General features: G+C 42.0%; 1 protein-coding gene across 1 annotated transcript in view; it reads right to left on the bottom strand.

Annotated features, from left to right (window-relative positions):
- The window catches only part of LOC138738980 (protein Niban 2-like), a 177,510-nt gene that overhangs the window by 9,695 nt on the left and 151,250 nt on the right, over window positions 1-16,565 (bottom strand). The window contains exons 9-11 of the mRNA XM_069890284.1: window positions 13,209-13,396; window positions 9,014-9,175; window positions 2,973-3,089 (exon numbers count right to left, since the gene is read on the bottom strand). Coding sequence (XP_069746385.1) covers window positions 2,973-3,089; window positions 9,014-9,175; window positions 13,209-13,396 — 467 coding nt within the window. The remainder of the gene's footprint in view (window positions 1-2,972; window positions 3,090-9,013; window positions 9,176-13,208; window positions 13,397-16,565) is intronic.

The raw sequence follows: 16,565 nt of genomic DNA, 5'->3' as shown, positions 1-16,565 counted from the left end.
TGCGGAAGCAACATTCTGTGACCACAAATGAGACACAATCATAATATGTGGTCTCCCATATGCCAGGGTAAAGGATATCTCTGTGTGGCTTCAGAACATTTTCAAAGAGGCAGTGAGAAGCTATAGGTCACTGTGTGCATTGGTACCAAAGGCTATCAGGAAAGGGAATGAGGTCCTGCAGAGTGAATATAGGGAGTTAGGAAAAAGACAAAGTCGGATCTAAAGTACTGCTCTTTCAATTACTCCCAACGTCATGAGCTAGTGAGAATAGTCATCATTTTACAGCAGCAAAAGAGGTCCTTTGGCCCAACTTCTCCACGGCAACCAACCCATTTATCTGCATACAGCTCCTATCCATTCTAACCTTTATATTCACGTTGCTCTCTAAATGCCTTGAATATTACACCTAAAGGTAAGGATCCCATTGTTGTCACGCAGTACTACATTTTATTAGAATGTAATAGTCATGAATTTCTTTAACTATGGCGACCGTAAGGAAGACAGAAGTTGCCACTTTGTCAAGCGCCCTTCACAGAAATGAGGCCTCAGCAAAGAACGAACTCACGATGCCTGGTTTACAAGAGCAGTGCTCTAACCACTGAATCGGAGCCTTTATTTCCACTTCTACCATCTCTGGTATCTTATTCCATAGGTCCACAACCTTCATGTAAAGAAGATGCTGCTTTGGTCCATTTAAAATCTTTCCCTTCTCGCCTTAAATCTATGCTCTTTAGTTTTAGATTTACCTACTCTGGGATAAAGACTGATAATTTACCTTACCCTTGTGATTTTATAAACCTCTAAGGCAGGGGTTCCCAACCTTTTTGTTCCTCTGTACCCCTTGGGCATTTTTATAGGTTCCCTTGTACCCCTAAAAATTAAGGATTAAAAAACAAAACACGACATTGTGCAATCTGACTGCAGAATACAACACCATGTATTGTACAGTAGTGGTTATTCTCTCAGACCCAATGTACCCCCTGAAAAGTGCAAATGTACCACTGGGGGTACATGTACCCCAGGTTGGGAACCCCTGCACTAAGGTATTCACTGAGTTTCCCCACACTCCAGGAAGAAATGCCTCAGCCTCTCCTTTTAATTCAAGCATATCAGTCCTGGTAACATCCCTGTAATTTTTTTTTTCCCTGCACCTTTTCCAGCTCAATGATATTTGCTGGGTGGCCAAAATGAGACACGATATTTCACCAATGTCTTGTACAGTTCTTACATGATTTAAATGTTATTCATAGCATCCATTTCCGGCCATTTAAACCGTGCTGCCCAATTACACCCAAATTAACCTGAAACCCTGCAAGTTTTGGATGGTGGGAGGAAACTGGAGTAACTTGATTGTCTTTGGTACCAATGCGCACAGTGACCTATGGCTCCTCACCTCCTCTTTGAAAATGTTCTGAAGCCACACAGAGATATCCTTTACCCTGGCATATGGGAGACAACATACTATGATTGTATCTCATTTGTGGTTACAGAATCTTGCATCCGCGCCCCCCCCCCCCCCACCTCAGTTATTGACTCTCCCTCCTCGTATTGCTCTGTTTGACTTCTATCCTTCCCTCCTGGACCTCAGACCTGGTTGTCGTGCTACTGACCTGGCTGCTGCTGCTTCCCATTGAAAGGTCAGCCTTTCTCCCCACCCCCACACCTTATCACCGCAGGAGACTGGCTCATGGGAACCAGGTATCAGAACCAAGATACACGAGTGTGCTGTGGGAAGCGGGGTTCTTAATGGGTCTTGTGTGTTAACAGCTTCAGAATTGTATTGGGGGTTCAGAACCAAGGAGAGTGACTTAGATGAATGAAGCTTGGGTTCAGTGCTGGACCAGGCAATGAGATTGGAGGAACAACACCTCTTCCATCTGGGCAGCCTCTACCTGGATGGCATTAACATCGATTTCTCCAGTTTACCTTAAATGCCCTCCTTCTTCTTCCCTAGCTCTGTCTGTCCCCCTCTCTCTTCACTCTGTCTCCTTTCACAGAGCCAAAATCAATTCTCACCTCTCCTCTTATCATAGCCAATTAAAATCTTTTGCTGGTTTGGACACCTCCCCCAGCCATTCTTCAGTCTTTATTCTGATGAAGCTTGTACCTTGAAGATGCGCTCAAGCCCGAAACTTTCCAATCATATCAAATCCAAATTTACACCTTTTGTTGATTTGGACTCCTCCCCTGCCATTCTTCAGTCTATATTCTGACATCGGGCTCAGGCCCGAAATGTTGGTAATACATCTTTATCCCTCTGGACGTGGCGAGACCGGCCAAGTTCCTCCAGCAATTTTGTGTGTTTTTCTGCAATCACGGCGTCTGCAGATTTTTGTGTTTCACTCCTTCTGCAGAGGAAATGTCCTTTTGATGATCTCTCTTGATACCAGCATTTGGTTGTGATAAAGATTTCTACAGTGCAAAGTAATCGCAACATGATAGAAATTCATCAAGAAACATTGAAGTTCCAGTTGTTGGAACCTTGAGCAAACAAAGCTGAAGGAACTCAGCAGGTCAGATAGCATCCATGGGTAGGTAGAACTGGTCAGTCAATGTTTTGGGTTCGAACCCTTTATCAAGGTTAAGAATAGGTGAAATTACATATATAAAGGGGGAAAAGTAAATGGGGAGGGGCCGCTAAGGTGATAATAGGCTGGAGGGTATAAGCGATGGAGAGACAGGTTGAGGGGGAAAACATGAGGAAGAGGGGCGGAGAAAGGAAAGTTAGAGAGAAAGAAAGTACAGGAGTAGGTAAAGAAGAAATGGGAGCTATGAAATCGGATGAGGGTGGGGGGTCATTAAAAAAATCGACGTTAATGTGATCAGGAGGAATATGATGCACTATTCCTCAAGTAGATGAGACCAAGGACAGATACATCACTCTTGGAATGGTTTGGAGAGTTAAAATGGTTACAGGAAGCTGAAGGACAGAATTTCATGTCCACATCTCTCCCACTGATTTTTATTCTCACCTTCAACACTCTCTCTTGAATACGTTGAATTGTCTGGCACATCTGTTCCTTCTCAGAAGAGTTACTGAGATTTTGGTGTAGAAGTTGTTCAAAGGTATAAACTGCATTATCCAAAATCTAAGGAAGAAATGAGAGGACATTACCAACCAGAAATAAGGCATTTTCCATTACAACCACAGATAAAATCCTAACTGCTCTCCCAAACTTGCCTTCTGAATGTCAGGGAAAAGGGTGGAAAACATTATAGGGGATTTCATATAGAGGCGGGGTAAGGCAAGAAAGATTTAAATGACAACAATCTTTAACATTAGAGCCAACTTAAAGGTGTCTTGCTGGCACTTGGAGAGAATGCACAAAGCTCTTTTACTGGCAGAAAGATGCATCAATGTTGGTGACAAAAGAAATTCAGTACACCCCGGTTATCTGAAATGGTCAGGACTGGATCTGTTTCAGAAAAACAATATTTTCAGATAACTGGTCATTTTTAAAAAATACAGCCTAGTAGCAACAGCAAATCACTGTCACACTGTAAACAAAAAGGGAAGGCTTTTTAAGAATTTTCACAAAAAACAACTAAATCCAACATCAAAAAACTTGAAATTCTACTCAGGTTTCTCGAAAATTTTTTCAACCTGGCTCTGCAAATATTTCAGATAAACTGAGGATTTCTGATCGTTTCGGATAACCTTATCCAACATTTTTCAGAGGCAAAATGACATCACTTCGGCTTCAACATTTTTCGGAAAAATTAGGATTTCGGATTTTTCTGAAATCCTCAATTATCCAAAAAAATTTTCACAGCAGAACAGATGTCACTTCTGGGTCCAAAATTTTTTAAGATAACTGAGGATTTTGGATAATCTGATTTCAGATAATTGGAGTTGTATTGTAATAGCATACAAAATAAACAATTCCCTTATTTCTGTTATACTATGAAAATGGCTGTTATCAGATGCCATGCCTACCAGTCCCCTAACCTGAACTTCAAGTTACCCAGCTCCTTGATTCTCTGCCTGCCTTAACTCTGAACAGTCTGAATTATGACATTGCTCTAACTATGCCCAGTACAATTTCAAAGAACAGCAGCTTTCAAATGGAAGCATTACAGTCATTTAATATTGAGACATGATAAGAGTTTGACATTCTTCTTTCTTTGGCTTGGCTTCGCGGACGAAGATTTATGGAGGGGGTAAAAAGTCCACGTCAGCTGCAGGCTCGTTTGTGGCTGACCAGTCCGATGCAGGACAGGCAGACACGATTGCAGCGGTTGCAAGGGAAAATTGGTTGGTTGGGGTTGGGTGTTGGGTTTTTCCTCCTTTGCCTTTTGTCAGTGAGGTGGGCTCTGCGGTCTTCTTCAAAGGAGGCTGCTGCCCGCCAAACTGTGAGGCGCCAAGATGCACGGTTTGAGGCGTTATCAGCCCACTGGCGGTGGTCAATGTGGCAGGCACCAAGAGATTTCTTTAGGCAGTCCTTGTACCTTTTCTTTGGTGCACCTCTGTCACGGTGGCCAGTGGAGAGCTCGCCATATAATACGATCTTGGGAAGGCGATGGTCCTCCATTCTGGAGACGTGACCCATCCAGCGCAGCTGGATCTTCAGCAGCGTGGACTCGATGCTGTCGACCTCTGCCATCTCGAGTACTTCGACGTTAGGGGTGTGAGCGCTCCAATGGATGTTGAGGATGGAGCGGAGACAACGCTGGTGGAAGCGTTCTAGGAGCCGTAGGTGGTGCCGGTAGAGGACCCATGATTCGGAGCCGAACAGGAGTGTGGGTATGACAACGGCTCTGTATACGCTTATCTTTGTGAGTTTGACATAAACACAAGCAAAATCTCCAGATACACCGACCTTCTTACTTACTGCTGCCAAACAGGTACGCAAGATACTCCAACTACATTATTGGAAATTAAATTACCACCATATGCCAAGACAGAAAAAGAGACAAGTAAATATTCCATTGCAGTTTATGTTAAGAAGAAAACTGACATTTCAATACCATGAACTGATTTTTTGATGGTCTAGGAATAATTTATCATTTGAGACTTTAAATTGACTTAGCACACAATATCTAGTACAAGTGAGATGATTTTTGAGAATTAGGATACAGATTAGAGAATTACAAAAGGAAGATCCATTATCACTAAGCTAGGGCAGCGTGAGAGCATTGCTGTAGGGCTCATTAGTCTGATGGCTGCAGGGGAGAAACTTTTGGTGCATGGCCAAGCTTTCTCCCGGATGGGAGGAGGGAGAAGCCAGCATATCCAGGGTGCAATAGGCTCTTCAGTAAATTGGCTGCTTTTTTTAAGCGGCAAATGTAAGAGTCCATGGAAGAGAGGAAAGTTTCTGCTATGTTTAAAAGACCCTTAGATTGGCACATGGATACAAGAAGAATAGAGGATAATAGATGTAAGGTAGGGATGGTTTAGGTTGTTGTGTAGATTTCTATTGGTGGGCACATCATCATCAGCCGAAAGGCCCCTACTGTGCTGTAATGTTCTGTGATTGTATGTATACAACCTGACAAAACAGTGTCTCTCCAGACCATAGTGCACATATCAAAACACACATAATATACAGTAAATAATAATCAAGTTGTTAATTAAAATAAATAAATATTTTTTTGGGATGATTTTCATGGTTACGGGATACTGGTCATCAGTCTCACAGCCTGTGGGGCCAAACTATTCCCCAGCCTGACAGTCCTAATTTTGATGCTCCTATACCTTCTTCTTGATGGTAGTGGGTTGAAGATAATTATACTCAGGATGGAAAAGGCTGTCTATAATTGCTTGAGCTTTATTTAAGGTTCCTTTCATTGTCATGTAACAACGCACAAGATGTAATATACACAATATACTTCAACTTTTCCTGCCATAAATGCAAACGAAGAGTCGCTATTAGCATTGCCCAGTGCCCTGAAGAATAAGAAAGAGAAGTAAAAGAGCCCCTGCAGAAATAATGAGTGTCCGTAGATTCACCTGCACAGACTCTGGTTCAATTCATTGGCCACCTGAGCTTCAAATCCAAACCCCCAATATAATCAGGAAACTTAGCACCTGAGGCCCTTTGAGAGCCCTTCCTGAACTCAGCACCCGGTTCTGATACCCAATTCCCATGAGTCAGTCTCCAGCATACATGGGTCCTTCAACTGCAAGTCACCAATAGCCTGCAGCCTGTGAGGATCCTGCAGCCCCTCATTGGTCTGCTCCTGTGGTCACCTCCCTGTAAGGCCACCTCATACCTCTTCTCCTCAACTTCATTCCTGGTGCTCTTTGCAGATCTACTGCTTCACCAGTGTTTGTAATTACCCCACCACCCTCCCCCTCAGGTCCTCAGCTCATCATAGGCTCAGCTATCTTGGGCATAAGATACTAAATAAAACATCATCGGCTCCACCAACGGGCTGTTTAAAGCCTGTATGGAGCTGTCGGCATCAGTATCGGGCAATAGGACCCTCCAAAGCAGTACTGTGTCTCTACTCTCTGCTCTCTGCTCTCCCAGGTTCACACCAGCACCGCCTTTACAGTAGCTTCAACAGTGCCACACTCCTAATAAATATTGTCTATAGAGGAAAGGGAGACCCCAGGGATCCACTTGGTTGTTTTAATAATCCTCTGTATAGGCAACTGATTTATGCTTTGCAGCTACCATACCATACAATGATCTCAGCAGACAGTACACTCTCAATTGTGCTCTTGTACCCTTATTTGCCTCAAGACTGCAAGCATCTTCTCCTCTTTAACCTGTGTAGCTTCCATGATCTCACTGCTTGTTGCCTCACTTCTAATTGACTCAGTGTCCATCTTCTGAGTAAATACAGATGCAAAAAAAAAAGTATTTAAGATCTTTCTCAACTCTTTGGCTCCATACAAAGCTGACCTCTCTGATCTTCAAGAGGACCAATTTGATCCCTTACTACCTTTTTGCTCTTAGTATACCTACAGAAACCTTTAGGATTTTCCTTCACGTTGTCTGCCAAAGCAACCTCCTGATTTTCTTCTCATTTTTTCTTGCACTTTTTATACTCAACCAGTATGTCATTTGCTTCTTGTTGCCTATACCCGCTATTCACCTTTCTTAACTAATTTCTCACTCTTACTCGAAAACCCAGGTTCCCAACGTCTGTTAGCTTTGCCCTTAATTCTGACAGAAACATACAAACTCTGTTCTCACAAAATTTCACCTTTGAAGGCTTCTCACTTTGCAAGAAAACACCTGTTACAATCCATGCTTTCCAGATACTTTCTCATTCCCTAAAATTTGTTTATCTCCAATAGGGCCTGAGGACCAGATCCTATCCTTTTCCATAAATATCTTGAAACTAAGGTAATGGCATTATGATCACTGGACTCAAAGTGTTCTACTACACACACTTGCATCACCTGTCCTGTTTTCTTCCCTAATAGAGGATCCAGTATTGCACTCTCTCTAGTTGGGACCTGTATATATTGATATTGGAAACTTACCTGAATGCATCTGATTAACTCTAACCCATCCGGCCCTTTTACAGTAGGGAAGTCAATATTTGAAAAGTTAAAATGACCTACTATTACAAATTTATTTCCTGCATCTGCCTACTAACTCACTGTAGATTTGCCCCTGCATCTCTTGTTGATCAATGGGTGGTCATCCCCTTCCCATTCCTCCGTTCTCACCAATATAGCCTCAGAAGATGAACCTTCTTGTCTGATCTACTTGGCTGCTGTGATATGCCAACCCTTCTCCTTTCATCCCTCATGCTCTATTGCATCTGAAACAACAGAAGCCTGGAATATTGAGTTGCTAGACTTACAGTGCTAGTTTGATGTGATTCATGGCTTGAGTGTAATATCTAAAACATTTTACTCAATAAAAAGATTTTTTTGAGGAGGTGAAGGTATTGATTAATTGAGGGCAGGGCAGTGGATTTTGTCTACATGAACTTTTGACATTTGACAAGGCTTTTTGGAAGGCTGATCCAACTGATTAAAATGCATTGAATCCACAGTGACAATAGAATGGATACAAAACTTGCTTGGTCCCAACCCTTGAACACAGTGCCCTGAATAATTTCCCAGGGAAGGCAATTTTAGAACTAGTGGGCATAAGTTTAAGGTAAGAGTGGAGATATTTAAGTGGGACACGAGGGTAACCTTTTCACTTAGAAGGTGGTCTGCTTCTGGAGCGAGTCCCCAGAGGAAACTAACAGAAATGGGTATAATTACAAAAGACTTGGAAGGATATATTAATGGGAAGGACTTTGGAGGATATGGACCTAAGAGAGGCAGATGGGTCTAGCCCACTTAGTGGCATGGATGAGTTGGGCCAAAGGGCATGATTCGTGCTCTTTGATTCTGTTTACACTTTCTTTGCCACCGTATCTGCCATGCCTTACCATTTATTATGCAACTTCTTCCTTGGTTTAACTTGCCAAAGTGGCAACATCTTGCACCTACCCAAATTAAACTCCATCTGCCTTTGATCAGACCACTGACTCGATTGATCAATACCCCAGTGTAATCTTGGAAATTTTCCTCATTGTCCAAAATATCACCAATTTTTGTGTCATCTGCAAACTTACTAACCATGCCACTACATTCCCACCCATAGCGGAAATATAAATGCCCAACAATAATGCTGGGCACCACACCATTTGTCACATTTTTTCCACGAACTCACCCATGGCTAACAATGATGATAGAAATATCTCTGTCTGGACTTCAGCAATTCCTTGTCTTCCCACAATCCCCTAGGATACACCTATCAGGCACTGGGGATTTATCTACCTTTATGAGTTTTAAGATCTCCAGTATCCATGTCTTTCTCCATGGTATAAACAGATGAGAAATACTCATTTAGGACCTCTTACATCTCTTGTGGCTCCATTCTATGGACGACCTTGTACATCATGAAGGAGCACTATTCTCTCCCTAATACACATAAACTCTCCCCAGGAAGTACGAGCTGAAAAGCAGATGATGATGTGGGTTGGCTTATTGCATTATAGCTTACTACCTATTCAAAATAATAGGAAGTTTTTTGTCCGTGTTATCAATACATACCTCCCTCAATAGAATCTGACCACGCTGGACAAAGACTGCTGGACTGGAGACATCAAAACGTTGTTGAAGTTCTTTGAGCTGTGGCTGAAGCTGTTCAAGCTGCTCATAACAGTTCTGCATCTTCACTGGATGATACGGCAGCAGGCTCAACTTCTCCATATACTAAAAAGCACAAAGTAATAAATCATCAGTCTGACTACTTTGGTTCATTGTCCATTAAATAGTATTTAACTGCATTCCTAAACAATCAAAACTAGTGAAAATATGTCTACAGTGTATTCAGGAACTCAGTAATTTAATGGCCCTGACAAGAAAAAAAAAAAAAAAATCACAATTTCAGTCTGTAATACTGAAACAAGCTATAGAAGCATACAACACTGCTAAACAGAATACAGGCCCCCTTTGGGCCATCTTGTCTAGTGGAACTATTTTCGTCCTGTAGACCTGAATCTGCACCACAGCCCTCCGTATCTATCCAAACTGCTATTAAATATTAAAATTGAACCCATGTTTACCATCCGCTGGCAGCTAACTTACTTTGGAAAACAATGGCTGGAATTCAAGTCGTTTCAATGCAGGGGACAATAAAATTATCAAAATGAAAACAAACTCATGGGACTGAATGGGGGAAAAAATTGTCAAAACAAGCACAAGCACAAAGAAAGAACATGCAATTAAAAGAATTAAATAGAGGCTAGAAGCACACTACACAAATTACAATTAGAATTTTCCAAAGCTTTGCGTCCCACGAGTGGAAGTGTGTAGGTAAATCATTTGCAATGTAAATTACAGCTACAGGGCAAATTTAAAAAAAACAAGAAAAATATATATTTATACATAAAAACTCAGATATGTAAAATCAGATAACAGTTTAAAACTAGCAGGAATGGGTGTTGAGAAATGAAGTGAATAAGCTTGTTGAAGGACAGCGATGATACAAGAATAATTAAGGCAGCAATGGTTTTGCATCTAAGAGCTGAACATTGGGATTGGAGATCACTGGACAGGATGCAAAATTGTCAGCATGGAATTGATATTTAAATAGAAATGTGATCAAAAATTTTGCTCTGTAAAGGGTAAGAACTTCAGCAAAAACTGATAGTTTATGCCTGAATACAGTGGAAGCCATTGGGGAAGAAATTAAAGCCCAGTCTCTTGCTTTTAAATTTAAGAAGAAAAATTGCAAAAGGAATGAATTACAAATGGGAAACTTTCACAAAAAGGAAGTCAGAAAATACTATTTGGCTTTGAGCCTGGCACGTCATTCAATGCGATTGCAGCTAATCATCCAAATTTGGTACCCTGTCCCCTTATTTTTCCTCCTAGCCTTTTATTTCTTCAACCTTATATCAAATTTGCAGCAAAATCCCTGGTACCCGGCACCTATGCCAGATTAATTAATTTTCCGGTTACATGATCAGCAAACTAATGGCAAGTCACGCCAATTTTAAACTTCCATCTTTTTACCTATTTTTTCCCCGCAATATTTTTGTCAGTGGCATGTACATGCGCACACACAACTCCAACCTTTATACAGCATATTTTCCTTAGATTAAAGGTAAAATGGTGGAGGCAGGGAGAAAAAAGAGGTTAGGAAAAAAATTCTAGTTTTAGGCCCTTGGCATCTGAGAACAATTAAATGTGGTGAATGTGAAAAGACCAGAAATCTAAGTGCAGGGAGACTGCAGGAAGATAGTTGTACAGAGATTGGGAACGGTTAGGCCAAAAAGGATGAGAGTAGAGGGATGTTTTTCATACCAGTAATTAAAAGGAACATTGCATTTAGATGCCCATTGAAGTGTTCAAAAAGCAGAGAACAATAAATACTGGATAAGTTAAATTTAAAAAGAACAAAATTTTGGAAATGAGTTGTAGCAGAGACGCCAGACAGACTCGACTCTAGTGCAAAAATCCAACTGCCAAATGAACTCAGCAGATCAAGCAGCATATTTGGAAGCAAAAGGATGGTCAATGCTGAAACCTTGCATCAGGCCTGAGGGAGGACAGTTTAAGGAGATGAGAGAGAGGGAAACCTGGGCTGGGAGATTAGAAGTGGATTGAAGATAGGGTGGGAAGGAAGAGAGTGGAATGATGGACAGATGTACCAAAATGAGGAAAGGAATTGGATGGATAGGGCAGAGGAGAAGAACCCAGGTGGACAGATGAGTGGGAGATGGGCAGATAGAAATAAGAGAAGTGAAGGTAAAAAGAACCCAGGTGGATTGACAGGAAGAAGAAAGAAATACAGGGGGTGTGAAAAAGTCAATGTCCTTTGAGCTGTAAGGATACGAGATGCTGTTCTAAAATTAGACAAAACTGGATGTCTCGTGTAACCAAGATATCAATGGCATATTGCTGTTTAATGCACAAAATTTCAGATTCAGATTTATTATCAGAGTACATACATGACATCACATATAACCCTGAGATTCTTTTTCCTACGGGTGTGGCAGAATTTCCACCAATTGGTAGTGCAAAAAAACTGTACATAGCTAAACATGTAAGCAAAGAACTGTAAACAAAACAAATGTAAATAATCCATGGAATTGAGAGAGAATAAAAAAGAAAATCAATAAAGTACATAAATGAGTCTCTGATTGTTTGTCGTTGTGGAGTCTGATGGTGGAGGAGTAGCAGCTGTTCCTGAACCTGGTCGTGTGAGTCTTGTGGTACCTAGACCTCTTTCCTGGTAGCAGCAGCGAGAACAGAGCATGTGCTGGGTGGTCTGGGTTTTTGATGATTGTTGCTGCTCTTTGACAGCATTGTTCCCTGTAGATGTTATCAATAGTGGGAAGAGTTTTGCCTGTGATGTCCTGGGCTGTGCCCACTACCTCCAGGAGGGCTTTCAGCTCAGGGGCATTGGTGTCCCTATATCAGCCCATGATACAGCCGGTCAGCAGACTTTCCACCACACCTCTGTAGACATTTGCCAGGGTTTCTGGTGTCAGGCCAAACCTCTGCAAACTCCGGAGGAAGTAGAGGCGCTGACAACCTTTCTTCACGATCCCATTAGTCCCATTTCATGGGTCTAGGAAAGATTCTCCGATTGACTAATCTTTCAAATCGAGAATGGTTAGGGTTCAAAGCCATGTATTCCAGAGACTCTTTTGCAACATAATCATCTCATACAACACAACAACACAGTACTGTAACATTACGATATTGTGCCACTCTATGTAAACCTACTCCAAAATCATCTAATCCTCCCCACTTCACACCCTCAACCCTCTACTTCCTGTACAACCAAGTACCTATCAAAGAGTCTTTTAAATGTCCCTATTGTAGCAGCATCCACCACCACCCCCAGCAATGTATTCCAGGCAAAAAAACTTACCTTTAACATTACCCCTAAACTTTCCTCAAACAGATGTCCTCTGGCATTTACTATTGTCGCCCCAGGAAATAGGTGCAGGCTGGCAACCCTATCTATGCCTCTCATAATCTTCTACTCCTCAATTAAGTCACCTCTCAGCCTTTGTTGCTAGAAATAAAACCCAAAGCTCAGTCAACTTTGCTTCATAAGACATGTTCTCTAATCCAGGCAACATTGAAATAAACTCCTCTTTAGCCCCTCTGAAACTTCTACATCCTTCCTGTAATAAGTTAACCAGAAATGAACACAATCATCCATGTGGTCTTACCAGGGGTTTATAGAGCTGCAATATTATCTCACCATTCTTGAATGTTATAGGGTTAGAACCATGGAACACAGAAGCACAGAAACCAGACCCTTTGACCTTTCTAGTCTGTGCCAAACTATTATTCTGCCTGATCTGTATCCATTCCACATCCCTCCAGACCCATGTTCCTCCCTAAATTTTGCTTAAATGTTAAAATGGAGCCCACATCCATCACTTCAGCTTGCTGTGTGGAACAAAAATGCCCCCAATATTCCCATTAAACCTCCCCTTTAAAAGAAGCCCCCTGGCTTGTATCTCACCTAACCTCAGTTGTGTCTGTGTGCTTTGTACAAGGGACCTGAGAACACGGTTTTGCCAGGTTGTACCTTGTGCAATCAGATGATCAAAAACTTGACTTAAATTTTAGAGCTAGGATTCAAACTCACTTGTTTACATAATAATTGATAGCTTTGGAAAGTTCAAGGGTTCAAACGCAGACCACTGCAATCACTCATATTTTACTCTTTCAATTCAACAAATCTGTATCAGCATGTGGTTCAATATCAGTATCTCACCTCCCCAAGCTTTTGCTTCCCTCCTTCATTTAGAATATTCTTATTCATTTCCACGATCTCCTTGAAAAACATGTCTCTGACTTCAGAGAATCCTCTGCTAGTTGGACCCATCAAAGCATCAAGAATTGAAGAAATGCAAGGTTCCACTTTACTCCGAACACAAGCTTCAGCTTTGGGCATGACAAACACTAAATAAAAACGAACAAAGATTGCACTCGGTCAGAATCAAGAATGATGCAAAATATAAACAATAATCAAAGCAATCAATTTACATACTTTAGAGTCAGATGTTAAAATATATCACAATTAAAAGAATGGGTGAATTTGCTTTCATTAAAGACAACAAAATTTGATAGAAGTAAACTTCTTAAAATCTTGAAATAGGGGTACCATGGAGAATGGAGAGGCTGAGTGAATGGAACTCAGGAAAATGGCCCCACTAAGCTTTGAAGGACTTGAAGCTATAATTTGTGAAGGTGAAACATGGTAATGCTATAAAAAGAAACATCTGCACTAAAGGAGGTGAAAGGATAGAGGATGATTAATGATGAAAGGAACAAAGCAATCATAGTGTGATTAAACTGATCAAGAATTGATTCATATGCAGGAGAGTAAATTGGAAACAGATGTTGTGAACACGAGAATCTCCTGACCTTGTGTGATTGTTGTAAAAACACAAAAATGCTGGAGGAGCTCAGCAGGTCTTGCAGTGTCCACAGGAGGTCAAGATACAGACCTGATGTTTTGGGTCTGGCCCCTCTTCAAGGAATGGACAAAAAGCAGATAGGTGCCTTAATAAAAAGATGGGGGAAGAGGAGAAGCAAAGAGACGGAAGACCATAATTGGACATGGAGAGGAGGACAGGAGAAGAAAAGGTAAGAATTGATTGGGGGTGGGGGAAGCTGGCTCTGTAAATGCAGAGCTGGAGGAAGGGAGACAGAAGGATAGGAATAGAGAGAGTGAATGAGTTAGAGGAAAGGAGACATAGAGAGAAGGGAAGAGACAGTAGTTGTGGGGGGGAGCGAATGGAAGACATGTTGGCATGGTAATGGGATGGAGAATGGAAATATGTTGCCACTGGGTGATCACCGATATTGCAGTGGACAGAGTGAAGGGGCTCAATGAAGCAATTTCCCAGTCTATGTCCAGTCTCTCCGATGCAGAGACCACAACAGTGGTGAGGGAAGAGGAGTGGACTCACGTGTAGCATTTCTTCCGGTCACAGGGGTAGGTAATAAGGGACCGTTTGGTGGGAAGGGAGGAATGGACGAGGAGTCTCAGAACGAGCGGTCCCTGCAGAGGGTGGAAGAGAAATGAAGGTGTGTCACATTGTAGGCAGCAGAAAGAGCAGAGGATATGTTGGATGCAGAGACAGGTGGAGAGATAGGTGAGGACAAGGAAAATCCTGTCCTTGTTGCACGTGGGGGCCGAAGAAGCCAGGGCAGATGTATGAAAAATGGAGGATACATGGGTGAGGGACGAGTTGATGGTGGGAGAGGGGAAGACACATATTTTGAAGGAGGAGGATATCTTGGATGATTTCACAAGACCTTGTCCTGGGAGCAGGTGTGGCGGAGATAGAGGAATTGTGAGAAACTAATGGATTCCTTAAAGGGGACTGGGTGTGAAGAAGTGTAATCGAGGTAGCTGTGGGAGTTGGTGGGTGTGGTTGGTAGGTTGGTGGAACAGAGAAATGGACAGCAGAAATGTGGAGGACCTTAAAGGACCACATTTGTGAGGTGCTGGATAAGATGACAAGGTAAAGGAAAAATGGCTGACAAGAGAGGTGGGACCGCAAGTTAAGAGAAAGAAGGAAGGAAAGGTCAGGCTCATTCAGAAAGTCATAAAATATGAGATTCAAGGAAGCTTGGCTGCTTGGATTGAAAATTGGATTGCTTGTAAAAAGCAAAGGGTATAGCAGTAGGTGGAACGTATTCTGCCTAGATGTCAATGACTTGTAGCATTCTGCAGGGATATGTTCTGGGATCCCTGCTCCTTTGATTGTTATAAATGATTTGGATTAAGAAGTGATGGGGTAGGTCAGTAAGTTTGCAGATGATATAAGATTGTCTCGGGTTACAACAGGAAATAGACAGGATGCAGAGTTGGGCAGGGAAGTGGCAGTTGAAGTGTAATCCAGATAAGTGCAAAGTGATCCACTTTGGAAGGGTTAACTGGAAAGCAGAGTACACGATTGATGGCAGGATTCTTAACAGTGAGGTGCAACAGAGAGATCTTGTGGTCTGAGTCTGTCGACCTCTCAAGGCTGCTGTGCAAGTTCATGGGATGGTGAAGAAGGTGCATAGTGTCTGAGTCTTCAATAATTGAGGGATTAAGTTCAAGAGCCTTGAGGTAATGTTACATCTCTATAAAACTCTGGTTAGGCATTCAATTCTGGTCACCTCATTACAGGAAAGATGTGGAAGCTAAAGACAGGGCGCAGAGGAGATCTACCAGGATGTTACATGGATTAGAGAACAGGTCTTGTGAAGCAAGGCTGACAGAGCCATAAGCTTTTCTCTTTGGCACAATGTAAAATGCTTTTATGGAGACTGCTTAGATAGTGTGGGGCGACAATGCATTGTTGGGGATGGTAGTGGTGACTGGTACAATTGGGACATTGAATTGACTCATAGATAGGCACATGGATGCAAGAAAAAGATTTTGGGTGTGAGGTAGAGAAAAATTAGATTGTTGTGGGGTAGGTTTACATTGGGCAACAGACCTCTTGGGCTGAAGTGCCTGGACTGTGCTAGAATGTTCTATGTCATGAGCTGAGATATATTCTACAGGCATGCACTACATGCATAGAAGATACATTTTGTCTGAAGTGTCAAAGTACTTGTGGCCATTGCACATCCCCACCCTTGGCTAGGGGAGACCTGATAGGAGTCCAACATCAGAGGGCATAGCTTTAAGGAGAGAAAGGGAAGGTTTATAGGAGATGTGCAAGTATGTTTTTTTTTAAATAGTGTTGTAGGAGTCTGGAACTCGTTGGCTTGGGAGTGGATGTTGAAAGCAAATAAGACAGTTACATTGAAGAGGCATTAGATTAACACATCAACATGAAGGAGGGATTGGGGCAGGGATTATGGATAACATCTGTGCAAGCAGATGTGAGCAGTTTAAATTCAGCGTCGAGGTTGGCTTAGGCATTGTGGGCTGAAGGGCCTGTTCCTGTGCTATACTGTTTTACGTTGCATGATGGTTGACAGTGATGGGTTTTGTTTTTAGAAACTACTTTTACTAAATATGATTATAACAATTGTGGAAGCACCTGTGGGGGAAAAAAACAATCTGATTACTGGCAGTCAAGAGCCTGGGATTGATTAGTAAATTGATCGCCAAGGCAATAGT

The sequence above is a fragment of the Narcine bancroftii genome, chromosome 1 (assembly GCF_036971445.1).
Source record: "Narcine bancroftii isolate sNarBan1 chromosome 1, sNarBan1.hap1, whole genome shotgun sequence".
Taxonomy (NCBI): domain Eukaryota; kingdom Metazoa; phylum Chordata; class Chondrichthyes; order Torpediniformes; family Narcinidae; genus Narcine; species Narcine bancroftii.
Note: the sequence above shows the minus strand (reverse complement) of the source record. Positions and strands in the feature narration are given on the sequence as shown.